We start from the raw sequence: 19,288 nt of genomic DNA on the forward strand, positions 1-19,288 counted from the left end.
CGTCCATTTTGTTGTGAGTTTCACCTTTTATATGTGCACCATTGCTCCATCCGAACTGTCCCTTTTTAAGGCACCGGTCGCCTTGATTTTTGGATATGGCTCATCCCTATGGTGTACCTCGAGTTTGCCAGTCTTGCTCACAGCATGCTAATTCGCATGTATAAATTAACATGTCAGCAAACGCCTTCCCAAGCATCACGACATGCATGTATCACTGTAGAATCCCTCATTATGGATTATCCATCTTTTATTTTTTAGTAATGCTTGGCCTGCTTATTAGTTTGATGAGATGCTTGATCTAATTGTTTAAGAACCGAAATGTGATGCCTACTCATGGGATTAGGATTTTGTGCCATGTGTGTGAGATTTTGGCGGTTCATTAGGTGGCCCACCGCATGTGTATGTTCTATGGCCTAGAAATCAGGCTAGTCCATTCATATACAAGAATTGGTGGAAATTAACGAGGGATGGGTTGTCCATTTCTACTTTTGTGGGTTCTGGATTATCTATTTATGAAGAACAAACTCGCTTGACAACATAAAATCAGATAGGTGGCACCAATATCTAAGGGAAATGGATGACTAAAAGGAATTGACCATGTTTAGCATTTGATGTACAAGCATGGTCCATCTAACAATCGGACAAGCCTGATTTTTAGGTCACGGCATATACATTGTTTGGTTGATATCATGAATGACCTAAATCTCATTCATGCATGCCATTTCCCAGCATGTTAGGAGTGCGTAGTTAGGCTCCTTCAAGAGATTCACAGGTTCCCTTGCTAATCAATATTTTAACTACATAGGATAATTAGCTTTTTTCCTCTTTACTTGTCATTTCCATTTTATCTTGTACTTTTTTCTAATATATTTTTCTACACTCATGAAATCATATCTCTTTACTATATGCATTTACAAAAAAAAAAAAAAAGTATTGTATTTTTTTTTTCTTTCTAAATTTTTATGAAATCATATCTCTTTACTATATGCATTTACAAAAAAAAAAAAACCAAGAAGTTCCTTGTTTATAGGGAGTTATTCGATACTCTTGTTGCATATGATGCTTAAATGTTTACTTTGTTTTTTTAAAAAAAAATTGTTCAATGGGTTTTGTTTCTGTAGTACATGTTGGTTTTGTTCAAAGTTTCCTGTTATTTGGTTTTACCTTTTTCTTTTGAAGGCTAATTGGTGAAATGGATGAAAATATTCGGGAGAGTCAACTACTTTCTCAACCATGTCGAAGGCTACAGTTTGGTATTGAAATAGATGTTCAACAAGCAAATCAGCAAGTAGACAACCATGAGGCAAGACAAGTTGTACGGGTCCAGACAAATGAGGAGCTAGATGAAGAACCATAAGTGGGAATGGATTTTAGTTTTGACGAGGAGTTAGATGAAAAATCAGAACTAGGAATGGAGTTCAGTTTTGATGAGAGAGCATATAAATTTTACAATAGATATGCTAGAAAAAAGGGATTTAGTATTAGAAAAAAATGGACAAAAAAAATCAGACGATAATGTCATGATTAAGATGCAGTTTTGTTGTTCTAAAGAAGGTCGAAAGCGTGAAAAGAAAGATATCATAAAAAAAAAAAAACACTCATCCGAATACTAAAACTCAATGTCAAGCAAACATGATTATTAAGCTTCAAGTAAATGGAAGGTACAAAGTGATTAAATTTATTGAAGAGCATAACCATGAAGTTGTTACACCGTCAAAAGTGCACATGTTACGGTCACAGAGAGGCTTCACTGATGATTAAAAAGTTGAAGTAGAGATGATGGAAGCTTCAGGTATACCACTTAAAGTGGCTTTAGAATATTTTAGTAAACAATCTGGAGGGCGAGAGAATATAGGTTTCATGCACATTGATTACAAAAATTACTTACAAAGGAAGCGAATGAAAGCAATTGAAAAAGGTGATGCAGGAGCAGTTCTACGATACTTTCAGAAAATGCAAGTAAATGATCCATCATTCTTTTATGCAATACAAGTGGATGAAAATGATTTAATTACGAATATGATCTGAGCAGATGGGAAGTCAATAATGGATTATAGTGTTTTTGGGGACGTGATTTGCTTTAATTTAACATACAGAATAAATAGTTATGGGAGGCCATTTGCTCCATTTATTGGGGTAAATCATCATAAGCAAACTGTAATATTTGGTGCAACATTACTATATGATGAAATGATTAAATCTTTTAAGTGGTTATTTGAAACATTTTTAAGTGCGATGTCTAGAAGGCAACCAATGACAATTCTCACAGACCAAGATGCTACAATGGCCAATACAATAGCTACAATGATGCCATAAACATATCACCGTCTATGTATCTGGCTTATCTACCAAAATGCTGCGAAGCACCTTAACAATGTATTTAAAGGTTCAAAAAGTTTTGAATATGATTTTAGTAGGTGTGTATATGATTATAAGGATGAGGAAGAGTTTCTAATAGCATGGAATAAAATGCTCGAAAAGTATGATTTAATGCAAAACAAGTGGCTACAGAATTTGTTTAAAGAAAAAGAAAAATAGGCTTTGGTTTATAGAAGAAATACATTCTGTGCTGACATGAAGAGTACGCCGCGAAGCGAGAGCATGAATAATATTTTGAAAAGATATCTGAACTCTAAATACAACCTCTTGCATTTCTTCAATCATTACGAGTGGGTGCTAGCTCATAGACAATACGAAGAAACCATAGCTGATTTCAAAATGAGGCAAAGTACCCCGATATTGGTTCTTAATATAAAAATGCTAAAGGAAGCGGCAAATGCATACACTCCGAAAGTGTTTGAAAATTTTCAAAATGAGTTTAAGAAAATTCTTAATCATTCTCTTTTTAAATGTGGTGAGGTTCGCACAGTTGTAGAATTTCGAGTTACTGATAACGATAAAGTTGAAGGACGCACTATTAAATTTGACTCACTAGACAATATAGTGAGGTGTAGGCTGCCGCAAGTTTGAGTTTGTGGTCATCTTGTGTAGTCATGCATTAAAAGTTTTAGATTATTATAATATAAAGGTGCTTCCTCCTTGTTATATTTTGAAAATATGGCATAGAGATGCCGCAAGTTTGAGTTTGTGGGCATATATATGCCATAAACATATATATATATATATATATATATATATATATATATATATATATATATATATATATATATATATATATATATATATATCATAGTAGGGCCCACATTTAAATTAGTAATAAAAATGTTTGTACGGACCGATTTTGAAAACGCAATTCCTGGCGACTTCCAAACAGGTGTAGTAAGCAATAATCAGGTAATTCCGTATATTTACCGTATGTTAAGATGGTCAATTACCACTGTTTCTTATGGTATGGTCCACCTGATAATTAAATTTACTTAGTTTTTGACATAATACTCTAAAAGGATCTGGAAAAATGTATGGATGGCATAGATACATACTAGATACATCAAGGTAAGCCCACGGTAACTCCACTGTAAGGGCCGCATTGTCTTGGGTGAGGCTAGGCCCTCCCCTAGTCCGATCTCAAGGGTCACCGCAGGATCTGTCAGAGATGAATGACCCCGGCCACAGAAGTTCATATGCCCTTGTTTTCGTAACCTATGTGGGGCAAAGAGATGCCTGTGACAAATCCACTCTGTTGGCTTTTCAAGACCACAATAGCAAAGGAATATAAATATCAGGGAGATCCAAAACTCAGGTTCGCCACACCAAATGAGGCCGTGGGAGTGGATATGTCGACCGTTGAACTGGAGTTGGCCATGATGTTTATATGCCATCCAAAATCGTTCATAGGGTTTTTACCACTCAAATAAATTATAGGCACAAATATCATCCTGATACAAAACTTTTGTGGCCCCCACAAAGTTTCCAATGGTGGGAGTTCAATCCCCGCTGTTTCGTGGGGTATGAACCACATGAGTCCTGGATCTGCATGATTTTTAGCCTCATGTCCCATCATATTCTTGAAAAATTGATGAACGGAGTGGATCTTCCATGGGCATCTATGTGGGCCCTACACAGCTTTCGACAAGAGGGGGCACGGGAATATCTTCGTGCATGGATGGCGGATAGCCTCTGCACAATCATATACCTGTGCCGGGGTTGTGTGGGTCCCACATATATGTATGTGATAAATCTATTCCATCTATATACTTTTAAAGATAGGTGGGCCACACTAACAAAACAGCGGCAACAAAATTGTCCATTGTTGAATCTTCTTGAATCTGACCATGATCCCTGTATGCCATCCAAACCGTCCATAGGGTTATTACCACTTCAATAAACTGTAGGAACAAATATCATACTGATAAAAATTAATAACTATAATAAAACTTATATTACCCTACCAATCCCCACTGTTTCATATGGTATGTCCCAGATGTGATCTTTCAAAATATATTGAAGGGAGTAGGTTTGTCACAGAAATCATCATTGATCAGTGGCCAAACCAGGAAAATAATGTGCCATTGATAAATAACAACATTCAAACGTGATATATTCCATAAATTTGTATATAAGATATGGGGCTAGCCTAATGGATGAGTTGGATGTTGTGAACTAAGGTCTTGGTATCGATTCCCTGGTCCTCCACGGGTTTACTGGACTAGCTGCGGGTCGATGCCACGTGGAACTATGCTGCTCCCAGTAACTTTCGCCGCCTCTCACAATATAGCTCTCTTCCTGATCCCTCTATTTTCCTGTGCGTGGCACATAATAAGGTCATGATTTTCTAGTTCTTCAGATTTGTTCTGCTGAAATTCAAGCGGATATATGATTTAGAAGCTAGGTTGGAAGTTACACACTTCATAGACCGTAACTTATAATCATAAAACACAACTTATCTAATGGGAACCCAATGTGCTGCGGCCATGGCCCAAAATGTGGTGGTCATCAAGTGATCCATACATAGTTAAAACCGTTTATGCCATAAAGTGGGTAACTTCCAATCTGTGAAGTACATGTAAAATCCAAAACTGTCTATGCCATAAGTGGGTTACTTTCAATCTGTGAAAGTACATGTAAAATCTAACCTTTCAAGTAGGTTGACACCACCGTAAAGATCACCTTGTGTAGAAATTATCAACTAATCAATGGGCCAAACCATGAAAACAATGTATTGCATTGAGAAATAGCAACATTCAAATGGGTCTATTCAACGAGTTTGTATATAGAAGATTTGTAAATACATTGATTCCCATGACGGGGCTAGCCTACCAGATGGGTTGGATGCTGCACATAAGAAAGGTTGGAAGTTACACACTGCGTAGACCAATGTGTCCAAAAGCCAACCAATGTGTCTAAAAGTCTAAAGGCCAATGTGTCCAAAAGCCAACCAATGTGTCTAAAAGCCAATGTGTCCAAAAGCCAACCAATGGGTCTAAAAGCCAATATGTCACGTTAGCCAATTCATACAATGATCCATACATAATTAAAACCATATGTGCACAATAAAGTAAGTGAATATCTTCTAATCAGTTAACTGCTTGTGAAATCCATCCCTTCAAATAAGTTGACACCACCATGAGAATCACCTTGAGTAGAAATCATCAACTTAGACCAATGTGTCCAAAAGCCAACCAATGTGTCTAAAAGTCTAAAGGCCAATGTGTCCAAAAGCCAACCAATGTGTCTAAAAGCCAATGTGTCCAAAAGCCAACCAATGGGTCTAAAAGCCAATATGTCACGTTAGCCGATTCATACAATGATCCATACATAATTAAAACCATATGTACACAATAAAGTAAGTGAATATCTTCTAATCAGTTAACTGCTTGTGAAATCCATCCCTTCAAATAAGTTGACACCACCGTGAGAATCACCTTGAGTAGAAATCATCAACTTATTAATGGGTCAAACTGTGAAAATAATTTATATATAGCCATTGAGAAATAGCAACATTCAAATGTCATCTATTCGATAAATCTATATAGAAATTTTGTGAATAGGTTAATCCTAATGGTGGAGCTTGCTACTGAATGGGTTGGATGCTGTGCACACACGGAATGTTGAAAGTTACACACTCGACCTTAACTTATGATTGTGCACTCAATTTATCAAACAAATCATCTCTAAATGGGACGCGGATTGCGTCCTACCCCCACCCGACGGTAATCCGTCCGGGCAGGGATCTGTGGGGCCCACCGTGATGTAGGTATTTTATCCACACCGTTAATCATTTTTATACAATTATTTGAAGGTGCAATATAAATATTGAGGTAGTTTCAGGCTTAAGTTGACCACAAAGTGGGGATTGAACATCCACCATTAAAAACTTCTTGGCAGCTGGACAAGGGTTAGATCAAGCTGAAATTTGTGTTTTCACTTCATAAAAGTCTGTATGACCTTATTAATAGTTTGGGTGGTAAAAAAAAAATCGCGGTGGCCCTTAGAAAGGTTTCAACGGTGGTTGTCATTATCACTGCAGCTTGCTGTGATATGGTCCATTGGAGCTGTGTATCTGCTTCATTTTTTCTATAATACCTTAAAATGATCGTATAAAAATGATTAATGGTGTGGATAAAATACCTACATCAAGGTGGGCCCCACAAAGCCCTGCCCGGACGGATTACCGTCCGGGCGGGGGAGGACGCAATCCGCGTCCCTCGAGATGTGGATAACCGGAGAGCAAACTCCCTGGATACCCGTAAACAAACGGTCCCTCGAGATGTGGATAACCAAAAAGCAAACTCCCTGGATACCCATAAACAAACGGTTTGCGTCCTACACCCTCTGTGGGGCTTATCATGATGTAAATGTTTTATCCACGCCGTTCATCGCTTTTATCAGATTATTTTAAGATGTTATTCTAAAAATGAAGCAGGTAGAAAGCTTTAGTGGACCACACCAAAAGAAGATGCAGTAAGAATGACACCCACCATTGAAACCTTTCTAAGGGCCACCGTGATTATTTTTTTTAACCATCCAACCTATCCATAAGGTCATGTAGACGTAGATGAATGGAAAAAACAAATATCAACTTGATCCGAAACTTCTCCAGCTCCCAAGAAGTTTTTAATGGTGGAAGTTCAATCCCCAATTTGTGGTCCACGTAAGCCATATACCTGTCTCATATTTTGACTCATACCTTAAAATTTTCTTATAAAAAACGATGAACGGCGTGGATAAATATTTACATATGATGTTGGACCAAACAGAGCTCTGTCCGGACGGATTACCGTCCAGGCGGGGGTAAGACGCAATCTGCGACCCCGGTCTAATTTTCACGATCAGCAGACACTTTTGTCTTTGTTGCCAGGATTTTCTTAGTGGTTTCTAAAGACACGCTATCAGATGCATTCCTTGAAATATAAATTTGAGATGCATTCCCAGGGAGCATATCTCCAATCCAAAAACCATTCTCCTTCTCTACTCCCAGCACCATTCTCCATCTCTACTCCCAGCACCAGCTCCTCCTCCTTTCACCCTTGTGACCATGCCACTCCCCGAACAATCATCCGATGTCGAAAGGCAGACAGCCAACACCAACATCCACAACTCTGAGAGGGTGCAAAGGCTGCAATCCGCTGTCCTAGGAGCCAACGAAGGGCTGGTGTTCACAGCATCGCTGATGATGGGAATTGGAAATTTGAAAAAGGAGGAAACAGCCATGATCCTCTATGTGTTCACTGGACTAGTTGCGGGTGCAATTAACATCTCGATAAGAGAGTTCATCTCTGTCTACCATGATATAGAGGTGGCCCAGATGAATAGCCCGATGCAAACGGCGGCAGTGTCGGCTCACACCTTCTTCATCGGTGGGATGATTCCACTACTGACGGCAGCATTTATAAAGATACACAAGGTGCTAGGGGTGGTGATAGCAGTGACCTTGGCATTAATGCTCTTTGGAGGTCTTAGAGCCAAGTTGGGGAGAACGCCAATAGGGAGATCTTGTTTGATGGTAATGGTCGAAGGTTGGTTTGCAATGCTTATGAATTTTGGCTTAATGAAGTTGTTTCAGTCTCTTTCTCATTGGTAGTAAACAAAGGTATCCTTCTCTTCTTTCTATGGCATGAAATTAATGGGAAGGTACATCTACTGTTTGTTTATGTAATTGTCTTCTTCATATTATTTTTCTGTTTTTTTCTTCTTCTTTTTCAGACAGAAATAAAACTGCTATAAACATCAATCAGTACGAGTACAGAGAGAGGAGTTTCTTTTACTTGTGTGGCCACGTAGGATCGAACGTCTGTTGCAAGCTACAAGAGACAACATGTCGAGATGATCGATCTTGTTATTTGAATAGTCCTTTTTATCTTTAAACAGCATAAATAAACTGTTTTTCAGTGAGAATTCTATCCTTTGATTTCTATGGTTGTATGAATACAATTGAAAATTTTCTTTTCCTTTGTCCAAATCATCCTTTGAGATTAAACTTATTAAGTTAAAACAAATTGATTTGCAGAAAATGGACGGTTCCTATCATCAGACTAGTCAGCATGGCCCCACCGTGCCGAGATACGGTCTATATTTTACGTCGTAAGAGAGATCGATATCCATTTTGTTGCATGTAGATGTAAAAACGCCCGCTCCGACAAACGCGCGCGCCACACACACACATATATATACACGGAAACGCTCACCTCCGAACCAGTTCGTACGTACTACGTACGAACTTTTTTTGAGAACCCATCCTACGTGATGTGGATCCAAAATCTGAACCGTTCATGTGAAGAAAAACCTCGTGACACCCACGGGGACCAAGTTTTACTTTGATCTAAAACTTTTATGGCCCATGAAAAATAAAAATATTTTCCTCCCTTGATTTGCATTTCTCTTTTCTATGGCCCAACAGAATTTTAGATCAGGGTGTAAATTTGTGACATGGGGTTTCATGGAATTTCGCATCACATGGACTGTTCAGATTAGAAACCCATGACACGTGTGCAAAGATGCGCACGTGCGTAGGTGCGCAGGGAGCGCGCTCTCTCTCTCTCTCTCTCTAGCGGAACGCTCACCGGCGAACCAGTTCGCACGGACTACATATCTGGTGATTCTCGAAAATATGGTGATTATCGAAAATCTGAACGGTCCACATGAAGCAGAACCTCATGAAATCCCCTCCTGACAATTTTTACTTTGAACCAAAACTTCTATGGGCCATAAAAATTCAAACATTTTCTTCCCTTGATCTGAATTTCTCATTACTATGGCCCACCAGAATCTTAGATCAGGGTGAAAATTCCCCTCCTAAGGTTTCATGGGATTCCACATATTATGGATCGTTCGGATTCGGCACCCATGACATGTGTGGGAAGGTGTGCACCTGCGTAGGTGCGTAGGAGAGCATGCTATATATATTGCTGCTCCTTTTTTCCTCTCTCTCTCTCTCCTCTTCTCATCTCTTTTCGTCCTTTAGTGATTCCATTGAATGGTGGGGAGCCAAATCACCACCGTTCCATTACGTGTGGCCCAACAGATCTTGGGGTCTACTTGATTTTGGTACCCATGCTCTATAATTTTGAGGCCTACCATCTGGATGGAGTGGATTTTATCATATTGATCAGGTTGGGGTCCACATCTCTTAGTCCGCCTCGATCCACGGGTCACTTATGAGGTATAGGAGGTCAGATGGACCCCTTGCACTTAGTGGCGGATCCCACAGAGGTGGGCCCACACCAGTGCCAAACAGATTTTTCAGTTCTCAGGTTTCCCAGAAATAGGTCGGTCCATTTTTTTTTATACCTAATTTAGGACCGCATGGGACCAGCAATTGGCAAGAGGATCAGACCTTCCGATAGCCATATATGTGCTTAAAAACTATTAAGGTGGGGCCAGTTGAAAGTGTTTGTGTGTAATTAATGGTGCAAGGCCCAATATGGGTGTTTGCAAAAATTATGCAATTTTCTGTGTAGGAATGGCTCAAGCCCGTTTTCAGGTATGTTTTTCCGTCGAGTGGGACCCACATAAAGATGGAGGTTTGAATTATCTTAAGAAGGTTTCAACGCTAAGAATCATTTTCCATGTTGTTTTTTATTTCACGTGGTGTGGTTTACTTTAATTTTGCATCTGGCTCATTTTTTAGTTCATGCTCTAAAATGACATAGAAAAATGGATGGACAGCCTGGATAAAACATATACAGCAGAATGGGGCATGTAAAGCTTTGACACCGACTAACTTGCTGGTGTTCGGGTCACCAACCAAACACATACATCACTGGTGTTTTTCTTTTGTCCAGATTTGTGTGATCTCATCAATAGGCTGATGGCAATGGCAAATAAACATTACAGTGGGTCTTAGGAAGGTTTCAACCAGGTTGCATTATCTCCTCGCTTTCCTATAGTTTGGCCCACTTGAGCTTCAAATTTTATTTTATTTTTATTGCTCATGTTCTAAAATGAGCGGACAAATAGCTATAAAGCATGTGAATAAAACGCATACATCATAACGCTGATTGTGTCCTACCCTGCAGACTCTAGCTGGGAATGGACAGGAGCTTTGATTGGCCACAGTGATTTATGAGTCTTATCCACACCATCCATATATTTTCTCATGTCATTTTAGGATATAAGCCCAAAAATGGGATAGATCCAAGGCTCAAGTGGACTACACAATGGAGATTAAACTCTCACCGTTGAAAACTTCTTTGGAGCCATAGAAGTTTTGGATGGAGATGATATTTGTGTTTTCTACTCATCCAGGTCTATGTAACTTTATGAATAGGTTTGATGGCAAATATACATCACGGTGGGCCCTGGAAAAATTAAAAATTTCAACTGTGAAAATAATTATCACCGCTGCTTCCTATGGTGTGGTCCACTTGAGCCTTGGATCTTATTATTGTTTTAGTTTAAATCCTAAAATGATAGAGAAAAATGCATGAACGGTGTGGATAAGACCCATACATCATTGTGTCCACTTAAACCTTTTATCTGTTCCCAGCTGGAGGACACAATCGGTGTCCCATACATCATAGTAGGCCCTTGGTTCACCACCCACCTGATGGTGAAGCGATGCGAGGAGATTTGATTGGTGGGGTGTATGCCGTCAAAGATGGACTCCTATTCAATAGTGACCCCTCTTTTGGTACAGGTTGTTGTATTAAATATCTTAAATTTAGTTTGATACAGAGTCTATTGATGCCATCGACTGATTGTTCGGTGTCACCTTCGATGACATTGAACAGTGCTTAATCCATTGAATGTTTTCAGAATTTCTTTTGTTGGTCGTTGGATATAATGGTGTCAATTTTCAATGACATCGAAGGGCGTTCGATGAAATCGAAGACATGGTCGATGACATCGAAGCCGAGTCGAGTAATCAAAAATTTCTGTAAAATTCATGTTTAGTTGCTGGACTTTTTTAATGTCTCTTCGATGACATCGAAGGTTTACGCAGATTCGTTTGCGGAAACGCAGATTCTGCGAATTTTATTTCCTATTCCGATTCCAATTGTTTTTAAGTCTATAAATAGGGGTGGATACGGGACTAGGAAGTATTCTAAGTGAATTCTAAGGTATTCTAGGGTTTCTAAAAAGGTTTTAGGGTTTCAAAGGGTAGATAAAAGGAGAGGTTTGAGGATTACTCAAACTGAGTAAGTCTTCTATCTTTGTAATCTGTTCTTTTATAATGGAATTTTCTATCGCTTTGTGCTGTGATTTTTTCCCGCAAGGGTTTTCCATGTTAAATCTTTGTGTTTCTTGTGATTGCTTGGTGCTCTTGGATGGATTGTTATCTTAGATCCATCTCTGTGTGATTCCGCAGCACAAATCCTAACTTAGTTCAAAGTTCAATGGCCCCAATATTTTATTTTTTTATCCATGTTGATTCATTCATTTTGTAAACTCAATTTAGGGCATGAGCTAAAAAATGAAACAAGGGATAATAATATCTACCATTGAAAGCTTCCTAAGGTTGACCCCGAAGTTTACTTGCTATGCACTTATTAAAAGAGTCTTGTAAATCGGGATGAAGGGAAAACTCAAAAAACAGCTTAATTAAAACTTTGATGACTCACACAAAGTCTTCAACCGTATACACTCAATCTCCAATGATTCCTATGGTGTGTTTCACCTGAGTTTTTTATCTGACACATTTTTTTTATAATGATTCCCTAAAATGAGTGTAAGGCCCGTATCCTAGTCTGTACCGTTCTGTTAGCTTCCGCGGTCCTTTTGGGCGAATTCCAACAATCCTTGACTCGTATCCGACGTTTGCGCACGATCCTAAGCCGGGTCCCGCATACCGAAGTTGGCTCGAACCAGAACTTGTATCATAGCAACCGCGCCGTCTCCACGGTTCCAACGCCGCGATTCGCGCACCGAACTGATGCCTAGGCCAAGAGATGTAGGCCAGCGTTCGTTCCGAAGAAACGCCGCGCGTTACGAATTTCGAGAGAATCTCTACAACATGTCCCATCAATCAATCAATCAATATCAAGTACAACCATACCCCTAAGTACAACAACCCATCCCTCCTTTCCCATAAGTCAATTCTTTTCTCTCCTCACCATCCCCCTTTACAAAATTTCAACCACAACCATACCTCTTTTATAAAATTTTCAAACAAACCCATCACTCTATCACCTCTTATCATTCTCATCATCTCACTCTCTCTCATTTCTCAAATCTCCCAAGCAACCCAAACTCCATATGTCCAAGCTCCTCACTCCCAACTCCAAGTGTGGCCCACTCTTCCCACCTTCTCATCTTCCATCTCAACCTTCTAATCATCATCTACCACCATCAAAACCCCATCAACCTCCATTAAAAGGCAAGCTAAGGAGCATATGAGCCTAAGAGAGTAAGGAGGAGGCCTAGAGGTGGGTGATCCACCGTTAATTCTTGTTTTAGGGCCCACTTGTTGGTGGGACCCATTTTGATGTATGTGATGTATCCATGAGGGGCTCATAGTGGCGGGGTCCCTCTATCACCGTCTCTCTCTCTCTCTGTCTCTCTATCTCTTTTTGTATGAAGTCTTGTGGCCACCACGGTGCAAAACGATCTTGACCGTCCGATCGTGAGGCCCACCTTGCAACGGGTTCATTGGATGGCCAAGATGAAGGAAAAGACACAAGTATTAGATTGATCCAAATCAGGTGGGCCACGTTCATGTGGGACCCACCTTGACTAAAATGTGGGCCACGTACATATGGGGCCCACTATGATGCTGAGTATATCCATGCCATCCAGCGTCTCTGAACGCTGGACGTGAGGCAGGGGTGGCTAACATGGAGTGCGTGTACTGACATGGGTGAGTATTAACAAGCTAACAAAAATAATAATATAATATTTATATTGTACTTTTGGGGTGGGCTACTCATATGGGCCCCACCTTAATGTATAAGTTTAATCCATGCTGTTCATTCCATTCCTCAACTCATTTTAGGTGTTGAGCCGGAAAATGAAGCTAATTTAATTATCTGGCGGGCCATAGTATAGAAAATAGTGGTTCTTACCATTAAAACGCACTTTGAAGTCTTTTATACGCCAAAATACCTTAGATATTGGGCTCATTTAGCCTGTAATGAGCCTTAGAATCCAATGGTTGGAGTGGATCTGACCGATGCGGGCCCCACCTAGGAAAATCTATAGAAAAACAGATTTTTTTTAAAAAAAAAACAAAGAAAGAGGCAGCAGCAGCTGCCGCCGCCGCTGCCAGTCAGAGTACACCAGCAGCGTCCTGCTGCCTGACGCTGGAGGCAGCCGTGGGCCCCACTGTGATGTGTATATAACATCCATGCCGTTCATTTATTGGCCCCCCCTCCCTGGCTGTGGGCCACCCAAAAATCAGCCATATTCAAAGCTCAGGTGTCCCACGTCTTAGAAAATAGTAAGGAATGGACGTTTGCCATTGAAACTCTTCTGGGCACCCAGAAGTTTTGGATCATTATGAAATTTGTGTTCCTCTTCATCTAAGGTCCGTGTGACCTTACCACGGGTTGGATTGCAAATAAGCATTATGGTGGGCCCCACGTGGGACCCATAGTGATGTATGTGTTTATTCACACCGTCCACTGACCATGGATGGTGGAACCCAAAATAAATAAATAAAAAATATATTATAATAATAATAATGTGTTTTTATCACTGTCGTCCAGCCATTTGGCTGGGCTGCTGGACGGTCAGTGGACCCCGCCATGATGCATGGTTGCATCCAAGCTGTCCAACCATTTTGAAAGCTCATTTTATGGCATGAGGTAAAGACTAAGACGGATCTAGGATCAAGTGGACCACCCAGCAAAAGGCCGTGGGGATTGAGCTTCTGCCATTAAAACTCCTTGTTGTCACAAGAGTTTGGACCATTAGGAAATTTGTTTACCTCTTAATCCAAGTCTGCGTGACCTCATGACTAGATTGGATAGAAAATAAATGTTATTTGGAGTGTGGTCCAGTTGATCCTTTGATATATATACATATAAGGCCCATGTGATTAGGCCCATCTTAATATATTTGTGGCCTGTTGTTGAGGCTCACCTTGATATATATGAGACCCATGGTATTGGGCCCATTTGATGTATTAGAAGCCCATGGGTTGAGGCCCAATGGGATATATATAAGCCCCATTGTAATGTGTTTCCAACGTGATTTATGTGATGATCTCGATGACGGGCTATGCCTTGGGAGCAATGATGGTTTGACGTCCACATTGTATGGATGATGTTGGTCAAATGTCCGTATTGTCACTCTCCCTAAGGCCCAGTGGTAGGCCCATACTTGTAGTGTGTAGGCAGTCTAGGTCCATCTTCGTTATGATCAGAACCCATCACCATATAACATGTTTAATATAGATCCATGATTCATGATCATACGCATCATATGTATGCTTGATATGAGGAGTGACTGATCATAGCATATGCCTTTGGACAAATTGTTTATGGGCTTCCTGATAGGCGAGTTACCCTTCATGAGCGCGCGGTACGCGTAAGATTGATGCATGACTGGTAGTGTGATTCTTGCACTTTGTATTTGTATGACATGATTTCTATACGCCCCAACAACATCAGGGTTATGATCTTCACAAACACATCGTGGATGACAGGATCAGATATCGAAAATATTGTTACTAAGCATTGAGGCGCCATAGATGTCCATGGGTGAAAATCTCTAAACCCGATGGTACCAGAGGATGACTCGAACGTCGAGACCGAGTGGATATATGACGCACGAGGGCCGAATACTAGGAGGCCGCGTCTCCCACTGCGTCGTGGTCGATTGGAAAGAGGTGTTGCCTTACTTGCTCGAGAGTAGGGGGCAATACTAGGCTGAGTTTGACCAGCTCGTGAATGGGTCCGCTATCAACGTGCCAGATAGGTATTGGTAGACTATTGGTCAGGTGGATAGTGAGGTTTCTTACGCTCACTTGGACTGTGCGGCTAGGAGAGCGGCAGTGCCATTTAGAGTGTATTAAACTCTGGTGATTATCCAGAATGAGAACTGTACTGATATATGATGAAGATTAGCATGCTTGAGCTGCATCTTACATCACATGGTCTTGACATGGCCGATTGCATTCATATCTTACACCGCATAGCCTTGGTATGGCTGATTGCATTCATGTACTCATCAGCATGATTTCGCATTTCTCTGACCTTACATTCTGAGCATGCTTATATTGCACACATACTTACACCACCCTCTAAGCTTTCTATAAGCTTATGCACGATGGATGCGTGCAGGTGACGCCAGGTCACAGTCGTAGCCTTGTCGCAGTTGGAGTGTGCAGCCGAGTTTTTGGAGTTTCTGTATCATTATCTTGTATTTCCCTTCATATGCACTGTATTCAAAGTTTTTGATCATAGTGGATTTTGTGATGTTGTTCTTGTGGTTATTGTTCATGGGTTATGCTTATGGTTATACTTATACTGAATCAAAATCATGCTTGAAATCCTCCTTGTAGGATTCCAGGATCGGAACCTGGTGTATAAATGCCGGGAGTCGAGAATGGGGTACTAAGGAGGCTGTTGGTGTCGGATTCAGCGATCGAAAATTTTGTGAGCCCGGTTTTCGAGTTCGAGGCATGACAGAAGTTAGTATCAAAGAATAACTTGGGAATAACCGAGAACAACATCACATGTTTACTATGAGTCTAGGTTCCGAGTGCGTAACCTTCCGATTGAATTTCCTAACGTGCGATTCTCAAGGTTGATCAGCATCCTTATTCTTCCTATAGAACATACTGCTTAGGAAAATGACCCGATCGACTCCCGCTCCACCTCATGAGGCTCTAGCTTTACCACCTGCGGCTCCTGTTCCACCCCCAAAGATCCCTACTCCACAGCCTGAGGATGTCATTCCTCCACCTGAAGCCGGTGCGGATCTGACCGTACCTGTGAGTGCCTCTCAGTTACAACAGATGTTACAAGTTGTGATAGTCGCACTTCAGGGACAGGGCAGGCGCCCAGTTGTTTCTCTAGCCCAGGCCGAGAAGGAGCGCGCGAGTGCCCTTCTTCGTGAGTTCAGACAGCTCGATCCTCCATGTTTCCAGGGCGAGCCAGATTTGACTGCAGCCGAGAGATGGCGCTCCGATGTGGAGAAGATCTTCGATTTATGGCATGTATGACCCAACAGCGAGTCCGATTGGTTGTATTCCTTCTCCAGGGTGAGGCAGAGCACTGGTGGACCTCCATTACCCGCATCGCAGGACTTGATTATATCTGGACATAGGAGGACTTTATCGACTAATTTGAGGAGCAGTACTTCCCTGACCACATTCGACGTCAGAGAGCACTGGAGTTCGAGACTCTGGTGCAGGGGGACATGACCATGGCGTAGTATGCTGCCCGTTTTGTGGCGCTATCGAGGTTCGCGCCATATTTGGTTGATGGTGAGGGGCGGAAGGCCCGCCGTTTCGAGAACGACTTGCGTTATGGTTTTTGAGGCCGTATGATTGGGCATGAGCTCCTGACTTTTCAGGCAGTAGTGCGGAGGGTCTAAATTTACGAGACTAAGTGGGCCAGTTCACAGGGAGATCGAGATCAGAGGAGAGGTCGGAAGAGGCAGGCCCCCTCTAGTAGCTCCCAGCAGCATCGAAGCCCACAGAGGTACAGGAGCCACCCACCTGCTAGAGCACCAACAGCAACTCCAGCGCCACCCCTGCAGCCATTTGTAGGGACTTGTTTTGGATGTGGTGGGACAGGGCACCGCCTGTCTGAGTACCCTCGCCCTCATCTGCAGCAGTCAAGAGGGTCACAGCAGCCTCCAGCACAACAGCGACCTCAGCAGCAACCTCCAACACAGTAGCGACCCCATCAGCAGTGACCACAGCCACCTTAGCCGCCAAGGCCCAAGCAGCAGCAGAGACAGCAATACAGGGCGCTGCAGAGGCATCAGCAACACCAGGGACCTCAGAGGGGACAGTCGCCTCCTTAACCAGCTCAGGCTAGATTTTATGCGGCTTAGCAGGACCCGCAAACCTCTGGAGGAGTCGTTGAGGGTATACTTCCAGTCTCTTCATGCATCACCCGAGTGTTATTTGATTTCGGTGCTTCAAGCTCATTCATGTCTAAGGGTTTTTGTCGATAGACTAGATTGCCGACAGAGTCTGCTAGTGAGGGATTGACCGTATCGACACCTTTAGGGAAGACTACAGTATTAGGCCGTTTCTGTTCATCTTGCCCTATTCTGGTCGGTGATATCTTTTTACCCGCTGACTTATTTGTGCTGCCGATGATAGATTTCGACATTATTTTGAGCATGGATTGGCTTGTCGAGTACCACGCTATCTTGGACTGTTCCACGAGGATAGTCACGTTCTGATATTAGCCTTGCCGCAGTTTCAGTTTGTTGTCAAGCCCCGAGAAGAGCCATTGTCTTGCTTGATGTCCTATGCCGTTGAAGAGCCTGTGGCCGCTTGTATTGATCAGTGGCCGATTATCTGTGATTTTCCCGACGTGTTCCAGGAGATTCCGGGATTGCCGCCGCGTCACCATATTGAGTTCCAGATCGATCTTGTACCCGGTACCGCACCTATATCAAAGGCCCCGTACCATATGACATCAATGAAGTTGCGTGAGCAGCAACGACAGTTGGACGAGTTGCGTGAGTTGGGATTCATTCGTCCGAGCAATTCTCCGTAGGGAGCATTGGTGCTCTTCGTTAGGAAGAAGGATGGCTCGTTGAGGCTCTGTGTGGATTACCGCGAGCTTAACCGGTCACGATCAAGAATAAGCCTGCTTCCAAGGATAGATGATTTGTTTGATCAGCTGCAGGGTGCACAGTTCTTTTCGAAGATTGATCTGCGTTTCGGTTATCATCAGATTCGAGTCCGAGAGGAGGACATCCCGAAGACGGCTTTCAGGACACGTTATGGTCATTTTTAATTTCAGGTCATGTCCTTCGGATTGACTAATGCACCCGCGGTCTTCATGCAGTTGATGAATGAAGTCTTTCATCCATATCTCGATCAGTCTGTTGTGGCCTTCATCGACGAAATTCTGATATATTCGAGGACCCGTGAGGAGCATATGCAGCATCTGAAAATCACTTTATAGACCCTCCATACCCACCAGCTATATGCGAAGTTGGAGAAGTGTGAGTTTTGGCAGGAGGAAGTGAAATTCCTCGGTCACGTGGTGACGAGGGAGGGTGTCGTAGTGGACCCCTCGAAGGTTGAGGCAATGCGTCAGTGGGGTCAGCACACGACTGCGTTCGAGATCTACAGTTTCCTTGGTTTAGCGCGATACTATCGGCGTTTCATTGAGGGCTTCTCCCATATTACAACCCCATTGACCAGGTTGACTCGGAAGGGCACAGATTTTGTTTGGTCTGACGTATGTGAGCAGGCATTCGTGAGCTGAAGGATTTTTTACGCCCGCTCCTGTCCTCACTCTTCCCTCTGGGAGTGATGAATTTGTTGTATTTACTAATGCCTCTCGTATTAGTTTAGGTGTTGTCCTGATGCAGCACGACAAGCCTGTAGCCTTTGCGTCCCGTCAGCTCAAGGTCCATGAGCTGAACTACCCCACGCATGATTTAGAGTTGGCAGCAGTCGTCTTCGCACTGAAGGTGTAAAGACACTATCTCTAGGAGGTCAGGTTCGAGCTCTTCTCCGACCACAAGAGCTTGAAGTACTTATTCTCTCAGTCCGAGCTGAAATGAGGCAGAGACGCTGGATGGAGCTTCTGAAGGACTATGATTTTGACCTCCAGTACCACCCAGGCAAGGTGAATGTGGTGGCGGATGCCCTCAGCCATCAACCACGAGGCCTGGTGACACATATGATGATTCAGGAGTGGAGGATGCTAGAGGATATAGCAGAGTACTACTTCAATTTTGGTCTACAGTCTACTATCGTCCAGCTATCGATCCTGTCGATTCAACCCTCTCTTGTCACAAGGGTGATCGA

The 19,288-nt window shown here is 42.2% G+C and overlaps 1 protein-coding gene across 1 annotated transcript; it reads left to right on the top strand.

Annotated features, from left to right (window-relative positions):
• Positions 1 to 7,435: 7,435 nt before the first annotated feature.
• LOC131236003 (vacuolar iron transporter homolog 2-like) lies at positions 7,436 to 7,981 on the top strand. Its single transcript, XM_058233099.1, has one exon. The coding sequence runs from the start codon at positions 7,436 to 7,438 to the stop codon at positions 7,979 to 7,981; it is 546 nt and encodes a 181-aa protein (XP_058089082.1).
• The last annotated feature ends 11,307 nt before the right edge of the window (positions 7,982 to 19,288 follow it).

The sequence above is a fragment of the Magnolia sinica genome, unplaced genomic scaffold, assembly GCF_029962835.1.
Source record: "Magnolia sinica isolate HGM2019 unplaced genomic scaffold, MsV1 ctg110, whole genome shotgun sequence".
NCBI lineage: Eukaryota > Viridiplantae > Streptophyta > Magnoliopsida > Magnoliales > Magnoliaceae > Magnolia > Magnolia sinica.